Source organism: Melospiza melodia, chromosome 21 (assembly GCF_035770615.1).
Source record: "Melospiza melodia melodia isolate bMelMel2 chromosome 21, bMelMel2.pri, whole genome shotgun sequence".
NCBI lineage: Eukaryota > Metazoa > Chordata > Aves > Passeriformes > Passerellidae > Melospiza > Melospiza melodia.
Window position 1 is genome coordinate 4,502,716 of NC_086214.1, and position 27,124 is coordinate 4,529,839.

Sequence of the window (27,124 nt, forward strand, 5' to 3'; positions counted from 1 at the left end):
CAATCTCCTGGAGCCCTGTGAAGCTCAGCAAATCAGAGTGCAATGAACACTGGTGCAGGTGAGCAGCAGTGCCCTTTGGAGTGGAGGTGGCAATGTCTGCCCAGTGTTCCTGGAGCTGTGAGCCTGCAAACACTGAGTCCCAGCTCCTCAAATGAAGGGCCAGACATGGAGAGGACTGTTCAGGGGCAGGACAGGCTGTGAGCAGGCCATGTGTTTAATCCAGACATTGTCTTAACCAGTTTTTTTTGCCCAGTTCCACTTCTAAGCAAAACCAACACATAAAGCCAAATGCTCTGCAGATTTCTGAGTGCTGATGCAGTACTCCTTCTCTCATCAAAATATTGCTCTTGGATTAAGAAACTCTTGCCAGACACCTGCCTCTGCCAATAGGATGAAGAAAATACAACCCAGGGTTCAGCAGCAAACCAATCAGTGGATTCAAATCCTTAGCAGCAGAAGCTTTACATAAAACTGGAATTTTAAAAATCAGTTCATCTCACTAAGTAACATTTTTGGTAGCTTAGGTAAACACATCTAGTGCATAGCTGGATTCATGTTGCTGTCATCACACAGAGCTTTCAAAACATAACAAGCCCAGTGGATCAGATGAGCCTTTGAAATCTGAATAAGACGACAGGTTTTCAGATTTTATCAAACAAAATATGATAGATTGGGAAAACTATTAGATTATCTATCCCTGAAGGATTTGTCTGATAGTTTGTCAGTTCATTTTAAGTTCCTTAGCAAAAATATTAGCCCAAGGGTTTGTGGCGCAAGTGAAACACTGTGATGGAATCACTGCTCTCTCCTGAACCATGGAACAGTCAGCCCTTCTGTCTCATCTTTTCACATCAAACCTGGATCCAAATGGTGTGTGAGCAAGAGATCTTTTGATTGGAAAAGCTGATACTGCATCTTTATCAGAAACAAGCACCATGAATGCAAGCCTTCAAAAGCCAAAGCAACCAAGGACGGTAATGGTAAATCCTGGAGTGATGATTAGGGAGAGATTTGACACTGTGCCATTGATTGAGTGGTGATCCCAACCCACCACAGAAAAGCAGTGAAGTCAGTTGGAAACAGAGCAATAAAACTCACACTGTGACGGTAGAAGGGGTCAACTTTTGTAGGATATTTGTCAAACTGCAAAGGGATCAAAGCACAAACTAGTTACTTTATATTTCCTTGCTTTACTTCTGTTGGCAAAATAGAAGACAACTTCTCTATTATTTGGCAACCAACAGAGAGGAAAAAAATATGCAGAAAATTAGTTTCCAATGAAATTGTTTGGGTTTTTTTTCTTTCTTCAAAGTAAATCAAGATCTTTTCAGAACAGGACAAAGGAGGAGCAAACACTCTCGGCAGGACTGGCCAGAGCCTCATCCCTTGGTCCTGTGCTGCCACCTGAACCTCACACTGTGACAGAGGGACAGCCCTGCCTCTCCTGCCCAGACACCCCTGGGCAGCACAGGAGCCCTTCCCCACAACCTGGCAGATTCTCCACAATACTTTTGTAACAAAGAATAGAGTTGTGCTCTACTTATCCTCACATTTCTGCCTGGGGTACGCACCATGGGCGGTGCTGGCGTCGGCATGATGGCAGTGGGAGGGATGGCGTGGGGGAAGGGCGTGAAGGTGTGCTGGTGGGTGTGTTGGTGTGTGTGCTGGTGCTGGTGCTGGTGCTGGTGGAACTCTGTCCTCAGGTAGGGCGGCGGGCCCAGCGAGGCGCCGCGGTCGGCGCTCTGCGAGGCCAGGAACCGCGTGTTCAGCTCCTGCCGCAGGAGGTCTTGCTCTGAAACACAGAAGCACAGAGGGACAGTGTTTATGGGCTTGGAAATGAACTTGGAGATCACAGAGTCCAACCTGGGACCCAACAGCAGCCTGGCACCCAGACTGACCGGTCCGGCCTTTTGTCTCTGCCCGGTCACACGTAGGATGGCCTTGGGACAGCCCGCGCTCCAAAGGACAAGTCTGCACTCTTCACATTTTCAGTCTTCAATATTGTTTTTATCTCTTATCTACAAAGTTTTCTCCCAGCCTGACAGAGGGCTGACAGCAAGGCAGCCAAGGGCACTCTGACCTCCCACTGGGTGGTCGTCTATTTTTATACTAAAAACTACGTATATCATATTTACCTTTATTTCCCAATACCTTTTACCCTTATTAACAAGTGCACATTTAACATGAACCAACCCCAAAGTGCCAACATCACCACAGAAGATGGACGACAAGAAGAAGAAAGAAGAAGAACAAGACACGCCCTAATTCCTCCAACTTGTCTCCTACAATCCCCCTGTACCAAAATCCCAAAACCTGTATTTTCACCCTGTGAATAATTAATTCTTACACCTCTTATCCCCAAGTGATTCTCTTGTGCTCATACAGGTGGCACATCCCGTGCGGGGTCAAAATCCAACCACCAAGCACTTCTGGCAACATTCCAGGATTTCCGAGCCCCTCAAGGGTTATTTCAGCAACTCTGGACATCCGGAGTGATGTGCTGAGTTCCCACACCACACCATGGCACTGAGTGCCACATCCAGTCCTTTTGTAACACCTCCAGGGACAGAGACTCCACCACCTCCCTGGGCAGCCCCTTCCTATGCCCAATCACCCTTTCTGTGAAGATTTTTTTCCTGATGTCCAGCCTAAACTTCCCCTGGTGCAGCTGAGGGCTGGGTGCTCTCATCCTGTCGCTGTTCCCTGGGAGCAGAGCCTGAACCCCCCTGGCTGCACCCTCCTGTCAGGGCCTTGCAGAGAGTGATGAGGTCTGCCCTGAGCCTCCTCCTCTCCAGGATAAACACCCCCAGCTCCCTCAGCCCCTCGTCTCAGGATTTGTGTTCCAGACCCCTCACCAGCCTTGCTGCCCTTCTCTGGACATGCTCCAGCCCCTCCATGTCCTTCCTAAATTCAGGGGCCCAAACTGGACACAGCACTTGAGGTGTGGCCTCACAGTGCTGAGTGCAGGGGAAAGCAAACAATAAAACAATAAAACAACTCCCCCAAGCTCTGGGGCTTTTCCAGGCCTTGCGCCACTTCCTTTGCTGTCTGTGGATAATCATGACACAGTACAGGGTAAGAAAGCCCCCTCGGGTCTTCCACCAGATCCCAAAGGCTTGAGACATTATGAAGTTTCCATTTCCTCTCTCACCAAGCCTGTTTTCACATTTCTCTGAGCATTTATGGACATAGACACAGTCCTGAATAGGTGAGGGTGGACAAGCAAGCTGGAGTGAGCAAACAAGTGGCTGCTGCTCACAGGAGCATCCTGAGGCATGGACACAAAATGACACTACACAAATGCTCCATTTTCTTCCCATCAGTGACCTGGTCAGGCCCTGGCACAGGGTGCCCAGAGCAGCTGGGGCTGCCCCTGGAGCCCTGGCAGTGCCCAAGGCCAGGCTGGATGGGGCTTAGAGCAGCCTGGACCAGCAGAAGGCATTCCTGCCATGGCACTGGATGGGTTTTAAGGTCCCCCCCAACCTAAACCTTCTGAACACACCTGAGCCCAGCACTGCTGTGAGCTTGGCCAGCACAGACCCTCTCTGAAGCCCCTCCTGTCTGCTAGGCACAGACCACAACTGCATGAAGACCTTTGCTGTGGGGGGGCACAGATTCCAGGTGGGCACCTCGTGAACTCAGCTGTATTTCACTGTGGATTGTACAGAACAAACCTGGGAGAACCACAGCCCTCCCAAAGCAGTCACTCCTGGGGCAAAGGGCAAGTCCCTGGCTGTGCCTGGGTGTCTGCTTGGCATTGCCATCACTGTGTTCACAGTCAGTACAGCCTCTCCCCACCACAAGGCCCAAACCCCAAATTTGGGTATTCTGACCAAACCCAGAGCTGAGCTCAGAGCTGAACCCTGACGGCTCTCACCTGAGTAAGTGCTCCCAGCCGGGTGTCCTGGAACCTGCAGCGTCCCTGAGGTCAGCGGGGGTGGCGGGGGCAGAGCCGTGGGAGGGGCAAACATATTGGGGTGGTGTGGGTGTGCGGGGGGCTGCAGGGCCGGGGGGAAGCTGTGCAGGGGGCTGGGGCTGGCCAGGGACAGCGGGAACGGCGACGCCGACGGGTGGTGCGAGATGTGCGGGGGAGGCGCCTGGCTCTTGGCGGGGGTGCTGCTCCTGCTGCTGCTGTAACGAGAGGAGGAGCCGTCAGGGCAGAGAACAGCCCCACACACACACACACCACACAACCTCAGCATGTCAAACACAGTGTTACAAAGCCCAGTTACCATTTCCAGTCCTACCCCTTCTCCAACACCTGTTCGGGGATCTTTTACTTCCTGTGGTCCCCACACACTGAGCTGTGCTCTCCTGTGCTGTATTGTCCCACAACAGCACAAAGGAGTAATCAGCCCTAGGCATTCATGACTTAATTATCAGGTCCTTTCTACATGACTGCTCCTGGTTCATGTTTTCAGGCAAATGAAGCTCAAAATTACTGCATTAACAAAATTTTATTTTTTAAAAAGTGAATTACTAAGATGAAAGACCGCAGAAAATGCGAAATGAAGTTGAGAAGGCAACAACAGATTTGTACCTATTGTACAGGTAATGTCCCTCTCTACCCCACAATAAAATGAGATAAGATGAGTCAACAAAAGAAGTATTTGTGATTACACTGGCTGCAAATTTTCAGGTTTCATTTCCTACTAATGAGTATTTAAAATACATTCATGGAAGGCTTAATTCTCCTTGTCTTTATTTCAAGTAACAACATGCTTCTACTGCAGTGACTTTTAAAGACAAGCAGTACCAGCTTGGTTAAAAATAAATCCAGGTCTTAAACACCTCCCAGTCTTTAGTCAAACCATGAAGCAACCACAGCGCTACTTCCCCAGGTCTTGAAGGTCACACCTGCCTGCTGGGAGCTCGATTTGGAGAATGGCAAACCAGCTTAGAGTAGTGGAAACCTGAGATCCCTGACTCACGGGGACATCACCGGTTCCTGTGCACATGGTGTTAAATCTCACTGCTCATCTCTGTCATCCACAGATAAAAGGTGAGGCTGATCTCACCGTGGACAGGTGAGAGCAAAACACTGAAGCCTGCAAGGTGTCAGCAGTGCAGGAAAACAGGGAGCTGGGAAGTGCCTGGTGTGTGACTGCTGGTGCTGGGCTGTCACCAGCTGCACCTCGATCGAGGGGCTCCTGGGCTCCCTGCCCTGGAGCATGGCAGGGCTTGGAGAAAACAGGTATTTACAGGGATGGGAGGGCAAAACTGTCAGCCTTCAGTGAGCAGCCCAGTGCAGGACCTGGGCTTTGCTTCCCCAGTCTACATAACTGTGTAGAATTCCCTCCAAAAACCCAAGTATGGCAGGGAAAAAATCCAAAGCAAATGAACTTAAAATACTATTTTATGGGATCACCGGGTCACAGAGAGTGATCCTGGCTTATCTCAGGAGAGGAATCAAGGTTAAATGCACCAAGTACCCTGTATTTCCCAGGGATGGGATGGGCTGTGCTGTCCCTTCTTTATTCAATTCCCCCTCAGGCTCAGCCCAGCACCCCAGACCCCTCTCTGTGCACCTACCTTAAGCTGTTGAGGCTCAAGCTGCTGCTGTTGTAGGCAGAGAGCGGCTGCGAGAGGCTCTGGGGATGAGGCTGCACGGCGGGCAGGGCCGGGTGCGCCGGGGGCAGCGGCGACTGCGGCCGCGGCGGGTGCGGGCCGGCCGGGGGCGGGCCGGAGGGCTGGCCGGAGTGCTGGCCGCAGGGAGGGCCGGAATGCTGGCCGGAATGCTGGCCGGAGTGCTGGCCGGAGTGCTGGCCGGCAGGAGGGCGGCCGGGCTCCTCGGGGGCCGGGGGCACCGGCACGGCCGGGGCGGGCGCTGGGGCCGGAGCCTCGGGGCGTGAGGCGAGCGCGGGGCTGGGGCAGCGGCCCTCGGCAGGCGGCTCCAGCGGCGGCGGTGTCACCTGAGGACGGGGGTCTTTAGGCACCACAGGCTCAAGTATTGGGTCTTTGCTGCTGTCCTGGCTTTTCTCTTGGCTCCTTTCTAGTCCTGATATTTTGGGGACAGCTGGGCCCCTAGCACCAGAGTCGTCATTGTCAGCAAGTGCGCCAACTCCCACCTCTTTATCTGCAACAAGAACAGAGAGAGAAAATGGTTAAACATGACACAGACAGGCCAACCCAAAGCCACTGCTGGGCCACTCACACTCCCCATTTAGTTTCCATCAAGAACCATCCAGGTAACGTGAAACTGAATCAAATCCATCTGCCCCAATAACTCTCCTCAAAATAAAACACGTGGCAGAGAAGACAGACCCTGTTTAGGGCTGCTGTTCCCCATTGTTGTTACTCATCATAATCCCTCACTGAGGGAACAAGCTGAGGGAACTGACCCTCTGAGGGAGCCACCACCACAGGAGCTCCGTGCTTCTCACTGAATGGTTAACGTTGGAAAAGATCTTTGACACCACCAAGTTCAATCTCTCACCATGTTCACCACTAAATCATGTCCTCAAGTACCACATCCCCATGTTTTTTGAACACTTCCATGGCTGTTGACTGCACCACTGCCCTGGGCAGCTGTGCCAGTGCTGAGCCCCCTTTCCATGGGGAAATTCCTGCTGCTGTCTCCCCTGAGCTGCCCTGGCCCAGCCTGAGGCCGTTCCCTCTGCTCCTGTCCCTGTTCCCTGGAGCACAGCCCGACCCCCCGGCTGTGCCCTCCTGTCAGGAGCTGTGCAGAGCCACAAGGGCCCCCTGAGCCTCCTTTGCTCCAGGCTGAGCCCCTGCCCAGCTCCCTCAGCTGCTCCTGGGGCTCCAGGCCCTTCCCCATGACACAAGATCTGAACTTTAGAACACACACTAGCAGCAGCCCAGGCTTTTTTGGTTTGGCTGATCATGGAGTGACTTACTTCTATTTCCCAACTCTTTAATAATAATGAATATAATTTTAACATCTGTACATAGGAGTTTTGCTGACTGGGGCTCCACAGCAATTTCCTGTTGGAACTGCTCCCCAGACCTTCTGCCAGTGTGGATCTGATCCATGGCACGCCTTGGAACAAATCAGGGGAATGTTGCTGACCGGAGAGTGGGAAAGGTGCAGCCTTGCAGGTGGAGGATCAGGAACCCTTTTAGGGTGATGCTGCACAACAGCTTGGAACAGCTGGACTTATACCTTTAGCAACTACAGAAACACGGCCCAAAGGAAACATGCAAGGTTTGGAGGGGCTTGGGACAAGCTTAGAATTTAAAAAGTGTCCAGTGTTCTAGATATCCCTAAGATAAGACAACTTTACTCCTCCTTCTGCCAGTTTTAAGGGGAAAAATTACTAAATGCATAATGAAAGAATATCCATTCAGAGAAAATTGTTGACAGCTCCTTTGTGCAAATCCTGAAGTAAAGGAATGAAATTCAGAGGATGGGGAGTGAACTCTGCCAGCCCATGGCCTGGGCACATGTTTGCCTGCCATCACATCCCTGGAGGCAGCCTGGCAGCCATGTGTCACAAACATGGCATCATTTGAGTTTAATTTCATTAACATATCAAAACCAAACCACACCAGGACTCACTCACTAAATGTTTTACAGACCCAGTGCAAGGGTGAAAAGCCTGGTAAAGCAGAGGATTTTCGTAGGTTGGTAGACAGGAGGTGGGGAAAAAGGAGACAAAGGGAGGCAGAAGGGAGGTAAAGAGGAGGAAAAGGAAGCAAGAAAGAGAGGAAAAAGGTAAACAGGCTTATTTGATGAGGACCTCCTTTATTCACTCCTGGAATACCTGTGACTGGCAGAGAGGCTCCTCCATCAACTTGGATGGGATGATTACGAGGGCAAGAGTGGGACTCCAGAGGGATAAAAACAATTACTCTGCCATATGCCTAAGGTCTATGCCACTGCAATAAACTGCAGGTTCTAGGTAAAGGAAACTTTGCTTGCATTAACGCTTTGGATCAATCCTCTTTGATCAAACATTATTACAAGTTAGAGTGTGATCAACCCATATGTCAAGGCAGGTCCCCCAGGAGGAGAGAAATGAGCAACAGTTTGTTCAGGAATAGGTGGATCTATGTTCCCAGTCCTTATGGGTATAGGAGTTACAAGTTTTTGGGTTTGTTGGGTTTTTTTACACAATGGCTGTTTCCAGTCCTTATGGGTATAGGAGTTACGAGTTTTTGGGTTCATTGGGGTTTTTACACAATGGCTTTGAGGACTCAGGCTTGTCACCAGCAGTGCCCCAGAACATGGCTCTAGCAGGTGGTCTGGAAATCCTGCAGAGGTGATACTTCCAAACCTACAGGGAACACCTTGGTCTTAGTGCATTCATTAAATCCTTTCTTTCCTTTAGCCTCTCTCGTGTGTCACATTTATTCAGCACAGCTCAGAGCTGGGATCTGCTCCTCCTCCCCAGGAGAAAAGGGCTGGGGATGCCCCTGTCCCCTGGGTGTTCCTTACTGCTGCTGCTCACATCCCCAGTGCCCAGCCCTGAGTGCTATCCTGTGAGCCTGCCCTTGGGAGATGCTGCCTGCAGTAATATAAATGTTATTCCCACTCTCCCAGCTGCCATGCCCGTGGGTTCTGCCTCTCCTGTGTGACACCAGTGCACCCACACTGTGCCCCAGCCCAGCTGTGCAGGAGTCCCAGCCCACCTCTCCCTGCTGATAACCATGAGGGATAATTCAGAACCAATTCTCCAGCCCACTGCATTTATTTGGAGAGTTGAAATCCCCCCTCAGTGATAAACACCACCAATCACAGGTTCCATGAGGAGGGCTCCAGGCCTCATCAACAGCACTTCAAGGTCACACAGACAGGACTGCTCTTTTCCCACTCTGGGGGAAAAAACCCTTAATGCCACTATGACACTGACAACCCAACTTTCTGAGGCTGTTTATCATCAGAGGAATTCATCTCCACCCAACAGCTAAGCAAGCACCAAGCTAACGCCATTTGCTGGCTGTCTCCACACACTGCTTTGGATAAACTGCAATTACTGCACTGGGATTCAGAAGGGCAGTGACTGTGATGTAACTTCCATGCTGACACAGGCTCCCCTTTTTCCACTGGGTTGATACTGCATCCACCAACAGCCAGTCTTCCACTAAAAAAGGAATAAAGCCAGAATTTGATGCTGAGGACTGAGAAACATTGGCATTTCCCAGACAGGAAATGCTGCTTTCACTATCTTCCATTCCTGTGCCCTTTGATGTACCTTAAATCTCAAATTCCTCTGTTTTTCACTCAAACACACAGAACTCCAGAGCCCTCCACATGACCCTGCTGTGTATGTGACTATCATGACACCAGGGAGCAGCCAAGGCCACCCTGGGGACACCTGTAGGTAACCCAGGTGACCCAGAGAGACTCAGCAAACACTTCCCTCTGGAGACATGGATTTGTGTAATAAATACAGGCAATATGCAGCTTTCCATCACTGTCTCTCTTTCTAATGTGCAAATCACTAAAATCTGACCCAAACTTTGTGTTCTGGCTCCTGTGTCCCATCTCCATGGTCCCAAAGAGGCCAAGGTTGGCCAGGGTGGCCATTGGGAACATCACAGCCACAGGAACAGCCCAGCTGCTCTCCACTGACAAAAGACCCTGTTGGAATTTGCCAGATGTGACATTCCCAGAGAATCATCAATGCAGAACCCCCTCATTGTGCCTGGCCAAGGTGTTTGCAGATGGGTCCAGGAGGACCAAAGAGCACAGGAGGTGCCAAGAGCCAGCACAGGGTGTGAGTGCCATGGCCACCCCCAGCCTGGCCAGTCCCAAGTGTCCTGGGCATCATCCCTGGGCCTAGGGAATGAAATCCCCTCAGGGACACCACTGCAGGACCATGTCAAACTCACAGTGGCCAAACTTTTATCCCAAATGTAAAACCATCCAACTTTTCTGTGTCCAGGTGTGAGCCAGCCAGGTCTGGATGCCATCCAGAAACAAGGCTGTACCTCAACCTGTGTCACTCCTCCTCCTGCCTGCATCCAGATTCAGCCTCCACGCCTAGCCTCAGGCAACTTCAGAACTCAACTCAGAACCAGCACTACATTTTTCACTTTCCTGAGAGGAAGGTTTAGGATTAAGTTCAAAGTCCTTACTGCACAAGTGGGGAAATTGTAGGAGTTTTCAGTGTTCTGCAGCATTATCTTTGTGACTGAGCATTCAGCCTAACAAAGAAATATTTTATCCCATCATTAGTATTAATTTTCTTTCACTGCTTTGGTAAGTTGAACTCTTGACACCCTGTATCTGCCTAACTCAATTTTTCTCCAAACTTCTTAATGCAAGATAAAAACCCAGATCTTTCAAACCCATTTTCTCCAGCTTTACCATGGATAAGTGAGGAGCTGGTACAAACTGTCACAACCCATACAAACCCCCAGGACATCTCTGGAGTCCTGGAATGCATCTACCCCACAGCCCACCAGCTCCTTACAAGCACTTTACAAGGCTTGAAATAATTAATGAGATTGCAGCCCTGATTGTCCATTTCATATTGATGAGACGTTGGTCAGGGCAGTGTCTGATGGGGAAGGCAGGTGCCAGGAGCTGCTCCTGCCACAGGGAGGAGGCTGTGGCTGCAGCAGCCAGCACACATCAAACAGGCCCCAGAGCAGCTCAGCTGTTGTACTGGATACACATAATTTGCTAAAAACAATTTCTCATTTTTAGCACACAGTCATCTTTCATCCTAATTTCCAAGGACACTAACAAAGCATTTGATTATGCAAATGAAGAACATGCCTTGGAAAGCACAGCTCCTTGCAGCTCTGTCATCTGCTGATAGCAATTACTCCACAGTGAGCAGGTATTTAGCACAAGTGAACAGCAAGGCTGGTGACACACTTTGTACTTAATTATAAAACAGAGAAGAAAATCATTCAGGACAAAAGATTTTGCTACCTCCTGTTAAAAATGTTTATCCTCTGCACTGAAAGGGATTTAATTGTCAACAGTGAAGTTGCAGATCAATGAAAAGAAGCACTTAGTGGGATTGCACAAGATGCTGACATCATTGAGCTGCTTCTGGCCTTGATTTGAGAGTGCAGAGTTCTCCAGTGCTGCACATTACACCATTTATTTCATCCAGCTGTTAAAGAGAACACTCTCCATAAATGTAACTCCTATAGCTGTACACTGGGAGCATATGACAGCACTTATTGCATTTTTTAAAGCACCTCTTGATTTAGTACAAAGGAATGGGATAAAGCTTTCTAGAGGGAAGGAAAGGGAATATCCAAACACCTGTCTGTCAGGAATCCTGGCGCTTTAGTAAATAAGAAGGAACTGCAGACAGGTGTAACACACTCACAGACCCTGCAAGAACTCAATCCTGCTTCAACACACACAGCCAAAGGTTTATTTCCAATAAAATCTCTTGACTTCCTAACCCATCCAGCTGGGAATCAATAAATGACATCATTAACTACACAGCCCCAAAGTATTCCACAGCCAGGTCCTGAGGGATGACTGAAGGGGCTCCCAAAGGGGCTGGAAAACTTCCCAGGTGGGAAGTGATGCTGACAGTCACTGGGGAATATTCTTTACCAATAATGGGTTTGTGATCAAAGAGTTTCACCTTCCTATTTCAATTCTGCATTTTAATCAAAGACATTCAGGTTTTGTCATGGCAATCCTTCTAAAACACACCCAGACAGAGAAGGCCCCTATGAGGCCAGGCTGTGCCTCCCACCCCTCCAGCACCAGCACAAGGCTCTTCCCAAAGTGCTGCACAAACCTTGGAGCCAGGACACAAATCCCACCTGCCCAACCATGAGCTCTGCTCCTGATCTCTGCTCAAAGCTGCCTTAGACCCAAACACCTGAGAGTTTCTGCCAGGACTGTGGCAAAACCAGGGGCTTTTAATGCACCTAAATCTCAAGAGTTATAGAATCCCAGAATGGGTTGGGATGGGAGGGACCTCAAAGCCCATCCCATCCCACCCTGCCATGGCAGGGACACCTCCCACTGTCCCAGGCTGCTCCCAGCCCTGTCCAGCCTGGCCTTGGGCACTGCCAGGGATCCAGGGGCAGCCACAGCTGCTCTGGGCACCCTGTGCCAGGGCCTGCCCACCCTCACAGGGTTGAATTTCTTGCCAATATCCCATCCATCCCTGCCCTCTGGCAGTGGGAAGCCACTCCCTGAGTCCTGTCCCTCCATCAGCCCCTCTCTGCCTCGCTCTCTCCTCTTTTGGCTGTCACAAGAGCACCCTGTGACCCCTCATGGGCAGAGCACAAGGGTGGGAGCAACTTCAAACCTGCCCAGAGTAAATGAGGTGACAATACAGGACAATAATCAATTAAAACCAGAAAACACTGCAAGGCTGGATCATTTTCTCCGATTATCAACAGGAACATCACCTCAGCACAGGGTTAACCTCATCAGAGGACAAGGAAAATATCTGGAGTTTATCAATAGCATCTCCTACTCATTGATTTGCCTTGGCTACAGATCCACAATATTCCCTGAAATGCCCATGACATCTGCTCATCCCACTTGTGTGTGACAGGATTACCTGAATGAGCTTGAACAAAAGCAGCTTTCAAAAGCAGCCTGAAAGGTATAACCCTGTGAACACTGATCAAATGGAACCTGACAGCTCAGCTGAATACACCAAGGACCACAAGGATGTGTGTGATATGTTTATCCAGCAAAATAACACATCTATTCCCCCTGAGAGGTGTCACACCCCCAGCTCACCAGCCACACAGCCCTGGCTCCTCTGTGGATTTGATCTTTACAGCCAAAGAATTTCTGATTTTAAAGGCATGATGCCAATATAAGCAGAGAGATTAAAACCACTTGCTAACACTAAGATGGAGCTCAGCACCATGAGAATTCCCATTTTCAATTATAAATATTTCAGCTCAAGGAAACTCTGCTGAGCTTCCACATCCCAGCTCCCACATCAGGGTCACTTTACACTGTTCTCATGCTTGGCACTACTTTCCTTCAGTTTCCAATGCTGCAGAGAAAAATACTGATGTTAGAGAATTAGGGTTGATGTTAGAGAATTACGGAGTTGTTAAGGTTGGAAAAGCTCTCTAAGATCACTGAGTCCAACCCTGCCAAGGCCACCACTAACCCATGTCCCCACATGCCAGATCTGGACACCTTTTAACTCCCTCCAGGGCTGGTGACTCCACCTCTGCCCAGGGTAGCTGTGCCAGGGCTCATCCAGCCCTTTGCTCCCACTGCCCAGGAAGGATTCTTCTGGTCTGGGTTGTACCAACAAGTGCAGAAATGAGATTTTATTGTTTCTGGTCAACAAATTGTCACATTAAATGTGTTAATTATACATGTCCAGTAGCACCCAGCTCTTCGCAAATTGTCTGAAAGCAAAATTCAAGCAAAGGTACAAAGTCAGTGTGATCCCTGCGAGCCACTCTTCACTCCTGAGGCAGACATCTTCAGGGAAGCTCCAGCTGAGGTGTTTGATCCCAGAGTTGTGGATCCTCTGTGCCCTGCCCACACAGATCACTAAAAACACCCTGTCAAAGTGCCTCTGCACATCACCACGAGCAGTGCCCACCCTCAGGACACACCAGCTGGCCTGTCCATAGTGAGCACAGCAGAGCAGCAGGGCAGGGTGGTCTTGCTGTGAAGGAAGAGCTGTCTGGGAGGCTGAGCACATCCCAAACACAGCAGCAGGAATGAGCACTGGGCTCACAGCCACCACAGCACCTCCAGCTCAGCTCAGCCCACAGCCTCACTCATAGCCTGAATATCCACAATAAATGGCAAGCAATGAAGATTAAAGTCAGATGTGCCCCACACTGTCCCTGGGATGTGGTTAATGAGCTGGCAGGACACAGGACTGGCACAGCAGTGTCCCACATGCAAGAGGACACCAACATCAGGGTGTGATGTCTGAGACTGAGGATGGCCCCAAATATGGGGATTTTCTATCCAAACTGGATTCATTAGCCTGTGTATGATTCATAATAGCATTTGAAAAATGTCCTGTGCTCCTCACTTTAATTTTAATTCATGTTGTGCCTTGCTGCTGAGGCTAATTATTATCCAGCAATGGTGAATCCAAAGCCTCCAGCCTCATGAACAGGACTGTGTGGCGTTGCCTCCATGTGACAGGGAACTGTAATTCTAAAAGGATTAAAAGTTTACCAGCACAGCCATGTAAAGCAGAAAATGAATTGTTCACTCTTCTCATCTCTGTTTGGAAATTAGATTACAGGCTCCAAGTGAGCTGAAATACAGAATGAGGCAAATCTTTGTGATTAGCTCACAGGTGGCCAGTGAGCCTTTCTGTGCCTCAAAGGCAGGCAGATTCCCATTAGCTGCAATAATAAAAGAATGTGTACTTATCCTTCAGCCCAAACCCTGCCCTGTGCCAGCACAGCTACCTGCTGTGCTAATCCTCAGGGCCAATATCACCACCCCCAGCTGGGAGCTCTGCAGTTTGCTCAGCTGTCAGCTGGGACATTTGGGGTGTGTGGCTCACCCCCGCCCAGCCCCAGGGCCCCACTGCACCCTCAGCACTGGGAAGGAACTGGGGTGCTCACCCTGCCAGCCCCAGGGCCCCTCTGCACCCTCAGCACTGGGAAGGAACTGGGGTGCTCACCCTGCCCAGCCCCACGCTGGCAGCAGCTGCTTCCCAGCAAAGCAGCTCTTTATAAACAATTTGTACCATTCACCAGCAGTGCTTCACCTTCCTGTTCTCTCTGCAGAAGGCACCCATGGGTGTCAGTACAGCAAACCCACCACACTTTAGCAGAAATCAGGAATCAGAGCTCACAAGTGGTGCAGAGCATCAGTGTCCATTCCATCTGGGATCTGCTCCTCACTCCTGCCAGCTGCAGATGCAGTGGGACAATGGGAGCCTCTCACTCAGCCCCAGCCCACACACAAGGAAACCTCTCCCAGCCCTCCCACCACGAGGCTGGTTCACATGAGGAACCTTCAGGGCTTCTTCCTCTGGCAAACTGATATCCCACCTGGCAGAACTGTGATAACTTTTTTATTATTTCTGTAAACATCTAATAATCCTCTGAACCCTTCTAAGCTACCCTAACATTACCTTCCACCAGGGAGCTCTACAACTCAACTTACAATTTCCTTTTGTTCCTTTTATAGAATCACTGAACCATTAAAGTTGGAAAAGGCCTCCAGAGATCATCAAGTCCAAGCTCTGACCCCCATGCATACTAAAGCACACCACAAAGCGCTGCATCCTCTTGTCTTTTGAACCCTTCCAGGGATGGGGACTGCACCACTGCCCTGGGCAGCCTCTGCCAGTGTTTAACCACTCTTCCAGTGAAGAAATTTTTTCCTATTATCCAACGTGAACCTTCCTTGGAATGTGTAAGGCAGGGAGATGAGAACCCATCTCCTTATTCCCACACTACAAATTTGCCAGAATATTTCAATTTAACTTCATAAAATTTCTTTTACATGAAAAAATTAAAAAATCTGTTGAACAGTGGTGCTGTGGACCAGTGCTTGAGACCCCAACCCTTGGCTCTGCCCTGATGTGGGGCTGTTTTATAAGCTATTCTGGGGAAACAGATGGAACTCAAAGTAATCTCTTCCCTCTTCATTTCCCTTTTTCTAAAAGCACCTTTTGCCTGACCTGGCAAAGCTGGCTTCCAACAGAGCTGCTGCTGGAAGGAATGCCTGGAGAGCTGCTCCGGCCCCTCACCCTGCACAGAGCACTCATTGCAGATCCTAAACCACCACGGCTCAGGGTCAGACCTCCCTGAAGTTATGCACATATTTAACTGGATGTGAAGGGAGTCACCTCCTGATTAGGCAGCAGCTGATTGTTTGATCTGGGGATTAATGTGACACTGACACCTGGGCTCAGAGGCACCAGCTGGTGCAGTGGCACTGCCAGGCCTTGGGGATGGACCTGCTCAGGATCTTCCTGTCAGGGCATCAAAGGTGTCACCAAACCTCCCTGCTGGCAGCCAGACTGGGGCACTGAATGTCCTGCAGCTGGGGGTGGTGGTGGACACTCTCCCCAGGCCAGGATGGCACATTATGCCAGCTTGTGCCAGAACCCCAGGCTGGGCCAGGCTGTGCAGGGCCCAGAGGGTCCCTGGTGGCACCTCCGTGCTCAGGCAGGGCCATCCCCGAGCACAGGGCACAGCATTGTGTGCACAGGGCTCTGCAGGATCCCCAGTGCTGAGGGAGACTCCAGCCCCTCCCTGGGCAGCCTGCTCAGGGCTGGGCACTGCCCAGGGCACAAGTTGTGCCTGCTGGGCAGGGGCAGTGCTGGGCTCAGGCCCTGCCCGTGGCTCTGGTGCCACTGCTGGGCCTGGAGCAGAGCCTGGGCCCTGCTCTGCCCCTCCCTGCACACAGGGACAGCCAGGCCTGAGGGCCCCTCTCAGCTGGGGCTCCTCTCCAGCCTGAGCAGCCCCAGCTCCCTCAGCCTTTCCAGCAAGGAAGGAGCAGCCTGAAGGCTGCAGAACTGCCCACCAGGAATTCCCACTGTGTCTGGGTGACTGGTGTGGAGAGGGAAGGAGAAAATCTCCCAGTCATTCCACAGCCCCTCCTCTATATCCATGCTCTGCAGAGTTGGCCTGGAATGCAATATCCCAACCTCTCCCACCCAGCATGGGTAACCTGTCAAAAAAGGAGGTTTTATTGCTCGACTTTCATTTTTACCTCAACAGCTGAACAACTCACATTTCATTTTATTTTTCCCCTCTCTGTTGATCCTTTCCAAGATCTTTTCCAAGACCTTTCCTCCACACATCCCTCCATGGAGCACTGCAGCTTGTGCTGAGCTCCCAGGCCCAGCAGGGCACAGAGGAGGGGATTGCAGAGCTGGAGCAAAGGGAGCTGCTTCTGTCCTCCAAAACTGTCCTCCCAGCTAAGGGAGCTGCTTCTGTCCCCCCACACTGCCAGGGACAGACTGACTCCTTCCCCAGGGCTACAGCACTCTGGGTCACAGAACCAGGGAATGGGTTGGGTTGGAAGGGACATTAAAGCCATTCCATCCCACCCCTGCCATGGCAGGGACACCTCCCACTGTCCCAGGCTGCTCCCAGCTCTGTCCAGCCTGGCCTTGGGCACTGCCAGGGATCCAGGGGCAGCCCCAGCTGCTCTGGGCACTCTGTGCCAGGGCCTGCCCACCCTCACAGGGAACAACTCCTGTCCTATATCCCACCTAAACCTACTCTCTTTCAGGTTAAAAATAAAAAGGCATTTCTGTAACAGTTTTGGTTTCCAAGAAGCAGAGGCAGGAGGAGACATCTAATCCAAATATCCTAAAATCCATGGGGCTGCAGGTGGCAGCGTCCAACAAAAAGTTCAATCCCTTATAAATTATGCATAGCCCTCACCTGTGGCATGAAATCTCCATCTTGGAGTGAGGGGAACCTTGACAAATAACATTTATTTAAGTTTAAGAAAAATACTTCAAAATTGGGGGGAACAAACTGCAGACACTTTCAGTTTTATAGTATTTTCAATTCTTTTCACAAAGGGAGGTAAAACCAAACCCAAGCATTTACTGGGTGCTTGAAGACCAAATCAAGCACATATGATGTTTCAACAGCAGCCCAGTGAAATAATCAATAGCCTCCAATTCCACTTATTGACTTTTGCACACCCTTGCAGGCATGAGACTCCAGATGAAGGCACTAGAATCACCAGATTGTTCAATTTGCTCTTGCTCAGATATTTCACACTGACATTTTTATGACAGTGTGTGGAAGCTTCTTTGAGAGAAGCTCTTGAAAGTCAGAGTGGACTTCAGCTCCCCAAATTATCTCTTTTGCTTCATTTTGGGATCCAGAGCTGCTTTGAGCATAATGGAAATATGAAATATTTCTCTCTCTCCCTGTTTTGTCCTCTCTTATAGCTTGAAGGAACTTCAGGAAGAAAGACACTTTCTGTTTAATCAGGCCAGAATTACAGAAGATTACACATCTATAAACTGCATTACCATGGGGGAAAAGTGCCTTTGTGTGCCCCCCACACCTCCCTGCATGCGGGACTGGCTTCCCTGACACCCATCCTGCCTTTTTACAAGACTGCTTCAATAATATAATTCTGCACTCTCTAACAGCCACAATAACAACTTGTTTGGACCACTGTGAAGCAGCAGGAGCTCATTAAGTCCTAGAAAATGTTTGCAGCTATTTTGGCACGGGTGTGATTTGTTATGACATGGGAAAGCTGCACTATTTCACCAGGTTTAATAGGTAATAGATATGCCCAAGCACATCCTTCTTGCAAGGCTACGAGGAGCTTTTAGCAATAACCCTCGAGGATGTGTTGGGCAAACTCATCTTGCAACATCTTCAAATATAGAGAGAAAATGATGTGAACTATGGAAAATCACCATGATTCAGGGACAGTGCACTAGACTAGAAGATTAAAGTTCTGCTCCAGCTCCCTCAAGATGCAGTTAGGTCAGTGCTTGGCCCTGTTTTCTTTTCTAGGATTTAGATGATGAGCTTTCCAGGGCAGGGGCTGGTGTAAAACAAGAATCAGCTCTTGCTTAAGGCCTTTCTGTATTCATTTCATGAGAATAATAATAAGAATTTTTTAAAAAGGTCAAATTCAAGCTTGGCAGAATGCCAGAGCTCCTCACTGTGGTTCAAAGAAGCATTTGAGTAAGTAAATGTAAGATAAAATAATTTATTTCCTTGCAGTACTCCCTGTTGTGTTTGAGATGTTTGAGAAGTTCCTCGCTGGGTTTTCTCCCTTTCCTGTGAAGCTGACAGCCATGAGCATTCAATAATCATGTCCTGAGCTCATGTACCTGGTTTGCCATGGGGCCCTCACAACCACTGACACATCAAATCATATATAATCCTTCCACAACATGCAGGAGGCTGAAACTGTACTGATCTCCAGTGCAACAAGGCAAATACACAGAAAATCAATGAAAATACACAAAAATCAATATAAATACACAGAAAATCAATACAAATACAAAAAAAAATCAATATAAATACACAGAAAATGCACAGAAAGTCATGTGGGCCCATAAGAAACTATTGTGGCTCCATTCAACAGATCAGCCCAGTGTGACACACACATTTATCCCACAGGTGTGTGCACTTACTTGCACACTTGTGCACAGGTACACATATACACAACTATGGCCACTGACCCTGTGGGGAGGATTATTTTAATTATCATCAAGACAAGGCTGTCAGATTGATTCTGGAGGAAGGAGAGAGGGCAGCACAAGCAAATGGTTCAGGCTGCAGGTCAGGACCCACACTTGCTCCTCACCCTCCACGTCTGGAGGGATCCAACCCCTGCTCCCAGGAGATGGCAAGCCTCACATTTGTGTTGGAAGCTCTCCAGCACTCACTTCCAGCTTCCTAAAGTTTGGTTCTGACTCCAAGGGGAAAGAAAATTCCTGTTTAACATTTACCAGCTACCACCAGTTTTACTGGAAACTGCTGAAAATGTTTAACAGCTTTTCCTCAGGAGGGGTGAGGTGGTGCCACCATGAACACATGAAGTGTTTTCTCCAAGTTACTCCTCTTCAAGCAAGGCTGAAAAATGAACCCTAGATACTAAGTGAGTTTAGAGATAAACAGAAGGGTTTAGAAGACACAAAATTCTGTGGCCCAGGAAATAAGTACGGGAGGAGATAATAGAATCATGGAATGGTTTGGGTTGGAGGGACCTTAAAGCCCATCCAGTGCCACCCCAGCCATGGCAGGGACACCTCCCACTGTCCCAGGCTGCTCCCAGCCCTGCCCAGCCTGGCCTTGGGCACTGCCAGGGATCCAGGGGCAGCCCCAGCTGTGCCAGGGCCTGCCCACCCTCACAGGGAACAATTCCTCATTCCCAATATCCCATCCATCCCTGCCCTCTGGCAGTGGGAGCCATTCCCTGTGTCCTGTCCCTCCATCCCTTGTCCCCAGTCTCTATCCATCTCTCCTGTGGCTCCCTGTGAGGAAGGACTCTGCTGGCACTGCTTAGCTTTGGGGACTCACAAGTGATCCCAGCAAAGCCCAGTGTGTGCCCCCTCCTCTCCCACAGGACTCCATCCATTCCCTCCCTTCTTCCTTAAGGACAGAACATCTCTATGGCCATATCACATCTCATTCCTGGACTCAAAATCCCTTTCTTTCCTGCTCCCAGCTCCCCACACCATCAGGCTGGAGCTCCTTTTCCACAGAGGTTTTTTCCCGGGTGCCACCATGGCACAAACCTGCCCAGCAGGAGAATTTACCAGTCTAATCCCCCTCCTTCACAAGAACCAGATTAGCTCTAAGTTAAACATTCTTGTTCCTTAAATTTCCTCTTTGTCACGATATCATGGGAAGGTCTTAATCCTACAAAGAGCCTGAGGACATCCTGATGCCTCCCCATGAAGACAGAAAGCGCCCACAATGCCAAGATAAATCCTGGGTGTTAAACCAATGCCCAGCTGGGGATGTGCCTGCAGCAGGGCTGGTGGCTGCAGCTGGCATTTGCTGAGTGACATCCCCTACTCCAGAAGGACTTGTGACACACTTGTGCAAGTTACCAGCTGCAGAGAAATCAGCTCAGCTTGTGATTTAGCCACAGGAGCCCGGGGTAATGGATCCACCCACAGTGACAGTGCTGGGGCCTCTGCAGCAGCCTGAGGCCACCAGAGACAGCCCCACAGAGGGGAGAGATGGAGCAAACACCTCTCACCCCAAACCACGGCCTCTGCAAGCGCAGCCAAACGTGCAGGTGTGCTGGCTGGAGAGGTGGTGGCTCCCCTCAGGTGTGACTGTGGCCTGGCAGAGCCCAAAGCACACCAGCAGCTGCCTCAGCCCAGCTCCCTCTCCTCTCCAGGCTGCCAGGATTAGAGCTGCTCTCACCACACACAAAGTAAAAACCTCCCTAAGCGTGAATAAAACAGCAAAGTGTTGCTCCCAGCCAAAGACCAGAGCGCATTTATGAAGTGACTGATCTTCTTTTCACCCACAAGCCTGGAGAGACCACAGGCCCTTTGCTGGACCCTGGTAACACATCCAGCCTGGTTCACATCTCCTCTGCTCCACACTGCCAGGAACAAACGCTGCAAACTGCAAAGCTCCTGACTCCTGTCCCAGTCCCTGTGGGCAGCACAGCCCTCAGAGCTCCATCCCTGGGTCACAGGGAGCAGCAGGATCTGCTGCAGAGGGCAGGACACGCCACTCCCTGCACACAAACCCTCTCTGTATCACCCAAAGACAGCTCAAAGCAAAACCAGGTGAAATATCAGTGCATGACATCAAGCACTGGCTTCTCTAATTTTGTACTTTTAAGATCAGATTAAAAAGGAAAGGAAGATTCTTCCCCTGAATGTCTCTTTAAAGATTTTCCAACAGCTTAAACACAAAGCATTTAGACACTTTAATTTCCACTCCAATATGAATACTCTAACCCCAAATGAAACTTATTAAAAATTAAATTCTTATATTAAGTTTAAGATGTGTCTCTTTTCTCCCCAGGTCCCATTAAACACTCTCCCTACACACAGTTTAGAAGACAGAAGAGATCCTAGAGAATATTTACAAAGAGAACAAAACCCCCTGAGGGTTTTTATGTTACTACAACATTAATCTATTTTAATCACACAACAGATTAAAAACAAACAACATTAAATGGTTCTGCAAAGTACAGACCAAAAGCCTATCTTTGCTGCACAAAAAAAAAAACCTCAGGAAAAAAAAAATAAAGTGCTTGGAAATAGGGTTATTATGGTGTTCCACAGAGACAGAGCACAGCAAAATCAAGACTGGGCCACAGAGCTGTGCATGGGGAGAAGATCACAGAATAACAGAGTGGGTTGGGGTCGAAGGGAGCTTAAAGCTCATCCAGAGCCACCCCTGCCATGGCAAGGACACCTCCCACTGTCCCAGGCTGCTCCCAGCCCTGTCCAGCCTGGCCTTGGGCACTGCCAGGGCTCCAGGGGCAGCCCCAGCTGCTCTGGGCACCCTGTGATTACTCCAGTAGGTATTTCTGGTATTAATCTTGGTCTCTCTGATGTCCTCACCATTTCCTCCAAGGCAACCCCAGCCCTGTTCTCACACTGTGCCCTTTCCAGGTGTGAGCATCCCCTGGGCACCCCCAAACCCTGATTTCAGCAGCTTTTAGGGGATGGAGCCCAAGGAGCACAGGCTGCTCCTCAGAGCTTGAGCAGCTGCTCTGGACAGCTCTAGTTTCTATCCCAGGCTCTGAGATTTATTCAGCCTTTAATTATTTACATCTATTTGCACAGTTTTGGTGCAGTGAACTAAAATATCTATAGAGCTGTGCACAGGTCACTGCCCTGAACCATCCCAGTGCATTTAGGGCAGGGGCTGTTCATGGACAGTTCACTCTCCCTGGTGTTAACACAGTGGCCTGGACATCTCACCTGATGCTCAGGGCTGGTTTTTCTCATCCTGAATAACCCAGATAATTGTGCTTTTGTAATTGAGTTTGTCATCTCCCTGCCCACAGACTCCTGATGAGGAACAGCAGCATTCCCTGGGATCTTGCTGCATCCTAGATCAGACCCATACAGCCAAATCTCTGTAACAGCTACAAGCCAATGTGCTCCTCCACAATCTTATAACCACCTCTGCCCAGAGGACATTGGATGGGAGCAGTTATGTTGGAGCCCAAAATTACCTAAAGAAACCACAAAGAAAAAAAGAATTGCTCTTGTTCAAAGGCAAGGAGCTGCTAAGATTCCCTGAAACAAGTGCAAGCATTTCACAGGGATGCTGTGATAACACAGGGTGCTCCAGGCAGCTCTTTTATCTCAACACTGCCAACTCAGCTGCCAAAGCACCCAAAACCTTCAAGGGAATGATTTGTGCAGTTACTCCAGATTTACCAGGAGATAGAGCTCACAGGGAACATCAGTGGAGCAGCTGCAGTTGTTCCTGGCAGCATCACTGTGGGTGTGGAGGGGGAAGGTGCAGGGGGTTCTGCACAGCAGCCCTATGAAAATCTTCCCCTATGTTTATTCAGTAGAATTACTCCCAACGTGGTGCAATCCCTGACAGGATTTGATTACTTCATCCCAACATTCTTTCTTCCCCCAGCAGCTGCTGCAATGGATAATCCCCCATTCACCGTGGGGGACAAAGGGAGGGATGAGCAGTCCCTGCCCCTGGCTGCACTTTGGGGTGGCTGTGCACAGGCTGGGAGCAGGGAGGGAGCACTGCAATGCTGCTGCCCTGCTGGGATCAGGGGAGATCCACCTCCCCCCTCTCCAGGACCAAGCACTGACACCCAGCCCAGGAAAACATTTCTAAAGCCTGTCACAGCATGTGCAGCACCCTGAGGTTCCCAACAGGGCTGGAAATGTTTTCATGCCACAGACATGGAGCGGCTGCATCTGTCACCCCCTGGGATCCCAGGAGTCACCAGGCCTTGGGAGAAGGAACAGACCAGCTGTGGCCAGAGCAGCAACACAGGCACAGTCCCAGACATGGGACACAGGGACAGGACACAGAGGATGACACAAGGACTTCACTTAACTAATGGCAAATATGCACAAGGTGTAAATCTCTGCCTAGGTGAGATCACGGAATCATGAAATGGTTTGGGTTGGAAGGGACCTCAAAGACCATCTGATCCCAACCTGCCATGGCAGGGACACCTCCCACTGTCCCAGGTGCTCCCAGCCCTGCCCAGCCTGGCCTGGGGCACTGCCAGGGATCCAGGGGCAGCCCCAGCTGCTCTGGGCACCCTGTGCCAGGGCCTGCCCACCCTCACAGGGAAGAATTTGTTCCTATATCCAACCCAAACCCATTCTCTGTCCATTTGAAGCCATTTCCCTTTTTCCTTGTAAATAAACTCTCTCCATTTTTCTTGCTGGATCCCTTCAGACACCAGGAGGTCACAATGAGGAGATCCTTCACTGCTCTTACAGCTTGATAAAACTTTGTAGTGTTTTCAGTTTCAAGTGTAAAACCCACCACAAGTCAATGCCCCCTCTTAGGAACCTGCCTCAAAAACCAGAGGATGTATATTCACGGATTTCTTTATTTGCATTGCAGTTTTTAGCCTCATGAAAGGGAATGCCTTTCACATAATGGTATTACTTAAGGATCTAAGATAACAACAACAACAAAAAAAAGATGATGAGACTTCAGATAAAATCATGAAAGGCAGTAATGCTGCATCTTATTACCACTCCATGGTAATTCAGCTTCTCTTAGTAGTGGTAAGGGCCTCTCTAAGAGCAGACAAGAGCTGCTGTTGAGCTCTGCTAATGATGCAGGAGATGGAACTGTGAGGCAGCAGCCCCTTCCAGGGCCACACACTTGGCAAGGTAACATTATCTCTGCATTTTACAGCTTTTCACAGTAAAAAAATCACTCTTCCAAACCATATGCAATAATATTGTGAATGAACTTTCATCTGCTTAAGTAACCATCAGCTCACAAAAGGAAGAGATGAAGTAGCTGTGCCCTGGTGAATGGATGGTGTAAATGTGTGTCAGGGGCTGAATCTCTGCAGGGTTTGTTCATTCACCTGTTTGAAACTGCAGAGGCACCATACCCACACCTGGATTTGACCCAGCTGCTGCAGCTAGGAGACATCAGCTTTAAATAATACCAGGAAATACTTAAGGATAATAAATGCTCAGCTCTGTGTTTATCAAATCCTGGCACAGCACCTTTGAATCACAGAATCACTAAGGGTGGAAAAGACCTGTAAGATCGTTGAGTCCATTACAAATGACTTTAAAACATCCCCTCTCACACACCACAGTGTGAGGACAGGATCCACTTCCCATCCTGACCCTTCACCATCCCAAATGTCCAAGCACCCACCCAATGTGCAGCTTCAAAGGACTGAACACTGACTTGGAAGGAAAAGCACCCCTGTGTGCAGCAGCAACACAAGGGTGAGATCCCAGCACTCTCACAGTCAAAGGGCTTGGGGGAAAGTGTGAAGAAAGTTTTTAATCTCCCTATTCCCAAAATAATCCTGGGTATCCATTCCAGAACTCCAATTTTGGATATCAGGAATGACAACAGAGCAGCTCAATGAAGCAAGAGTTATTCAGGGAGGAATATTTCAGCCAAATAAGTGCAATGATTATTGGTTGGAATATATGATACACAAGAAACACAGCAAAGAAAAACAGAGTAAGAAAACCATACTTTCTTCACTTGTATTATTTTCTTGAAATTTAATTTTCTTGAAATTTAATTTTCAAGAGATTCTTGATGCCAGCCTTTTCACACAGTTTGCAGTCAGGCATCACTAAGTCTGGGAGTTGGGGCTGGGCTACCATGTACAGCCTCCCCTTTGCTAAACAACTCCTGTCCCACACTAAAAGAATAAAATTACTCCAACTAAATGGATTTCACTTTTTTTAAAAACAGAAGAACACGTTGTCTTCTAGACTTTAAATTCCAATACAGCCAACTAAATTAAAACAAAGTGCACACTACCAAATGTTCTCACTAATAAGACTAAAATCATTTTAAAAACTGAACATCACTTAATCTTCCAGCTAAGAATATCACATAAAGAAGACAAGAGGATCTTGCCAGTAATCTTAAAATGAAGACTGATAAGGCAAAAACCCTCAGAGCAGCTTGTGCTCCATTAATGGTCTTGTTGGTGGTTAACACCCCCAGCACCAAGGGGTGCTCCCTCACACAGGGCCACAGCACTTTTCCAAAATCATCCCCAGGAAGGAGCAGTCCAGAAGGGTTTTATTTAACACAGTATCACAGTCAGGCTAAAAAGTCCTTTCAGCTCCTAAACCCCTTTCTGAAAGAAGTGGCCTCGTGTCTGGGCACCAGCCCCTGCCTTTGTTGTGTTATTGCCATAACAGAGGATTGGAGCTCTGAGTGCTGCTCAATCCCCTCTGGCTGGACACCCCGGGCTGTCACTGCTGCTCTGGGATTAGGCTGGCTCCATCCCCATCCAATCCCATCCCCATCCCATCATATCCCATCCCATCCCATCCCCATCCCCATCCCATTATCCCATCTCCATCCCCATCCCATCCCATCCCCACCCCATTATCCCATCCCCATACCCATCCCCATCCCATTATCCTATCCCATCATGCCATCCCCATCCTCATTCCCATTCCCATCCCCATCCCATCCCCATCCCCATCCCCATCATCTCATCCCATCCCATCTCATTATCCCATCCCATTATCCCATCCCATCATGCCATCCCCATCCTCATTCCCATTCCCATTCCCATCCCCATCCCCATCCCCATCCCCATCCCCATCCTCATTCCCATTCCATCCCCATCCCCATCCCCATCCCCATTCCCATTCCCATCCCCACTCCAGGGCTGGGGCTCCCAGGGGACACAGGCACTGCAGAGCCATCCCAAAGCCCTGCTTGGGGAAGGGGCTGGAGCAGGGACAGGGCCATGGGCTATTTTGGGATCCCACAGCTCTGCAGACTGCAGGAGATCCCTTCTCCAGCTCCTTGGATAGCTCAGCCTGAGTGACCAAGCAGAGGACACAGCCCAGTGCAGCAGCAGAGGGAAATGAGGAAGATCAGGAACCTGGAGCTGTTCTGAGCCTCTGCAGTGCCCTCCTGGAGGAGGATTTAGCCCCTCTGGGTCTGCTGGGCAGCTCCAGGGATGAATCCCAGCCAGGACAAAACCACAGCAACCCCTGGCTCACCAGGAGATTTCCAATGGGAAATCTGATCACTGAGCCAGGCTCTTGTCAAGCTCATTAAATGAAAACATCTCAACAAACCTCACCAATGTTACCAGAACTGAAATGAGTTTCAGCAGCTGTTCTCTTGGGAATGGAGTTATCAGTCAAGCCCAAACATGAACAGGACCTAAGCAAGAGCTAAAAAGCAGAGGAATTGCAACCCTGCCTCTCATCTGCTTCTTGGAAAGCCATTTCTTAGATAACTAAAAGGCAGATAAATAATAGAAAAGGATCTGCACTAAGTAGATAATTTGTTTTCAGGGATGTAAGTGGCAAATGCTGAATTTCTTTTTCATCTTGCCTTGAGTTGCAGCAAACTGTCACTCTTACATGGGCAGCAAGGGAAAAACATACTTATTATTAGAAAACAATCACTGCCAGATCTGATAACAATCTGACATTAACAACTGTGGGGATTCTGCTGCCAAGGATGTCTTGTGTTATTTAGAAAACAGAAAAGAAAAAATTCCTGAGGGGAGAAAGCACACAAACAAATAATTGTTTTACATCCTATTAATAAACCTCTACAGCTCAGCCTCCCTCAGAAAACGCTTATGGTCCTGCTATCACCTTCCAGAGCA

The 27,124-nt window shown here is 49.3% G+C and overlaps 1 protein-coding gene across 1 annotated transcript in view; it reads right to left on the reverse strand.

The window, feature by feature from the left end:
- Positions 1–27,124, reverse strand: part of AUTS2 (activator of transcription and developmental regulator AUTS2) — an 815,029-nt gene that overhangs the window by 24,306 nt on the left and 763,599 nt on the right. Inside the window, exons 7-11 of the mRNA XM_063174132.1 lie at positions 5,814–6,076; positions 5,533–5,726; positions 3,878–4,131; positions 1,572–1,792; positions 1,099–1,143 (exon numbers count right to left, since the gene is read on the reverse strand). Of these exons, the coding sequence (XP_063030202.1) occupies positions 1,099–1,143; positions 1,572–1,792; positions 3,878–4,131; positions 5,533–5,726; positions 5,814–6,076 (977 nt within the window). The remainder of the gene's footprint in view (positions 1–1,098; positions 1,144–1,571; positions 1,793–3,877; positions 4,132–5,532; positions 5,727–5,813; positions 6,077–27,124) is intronic.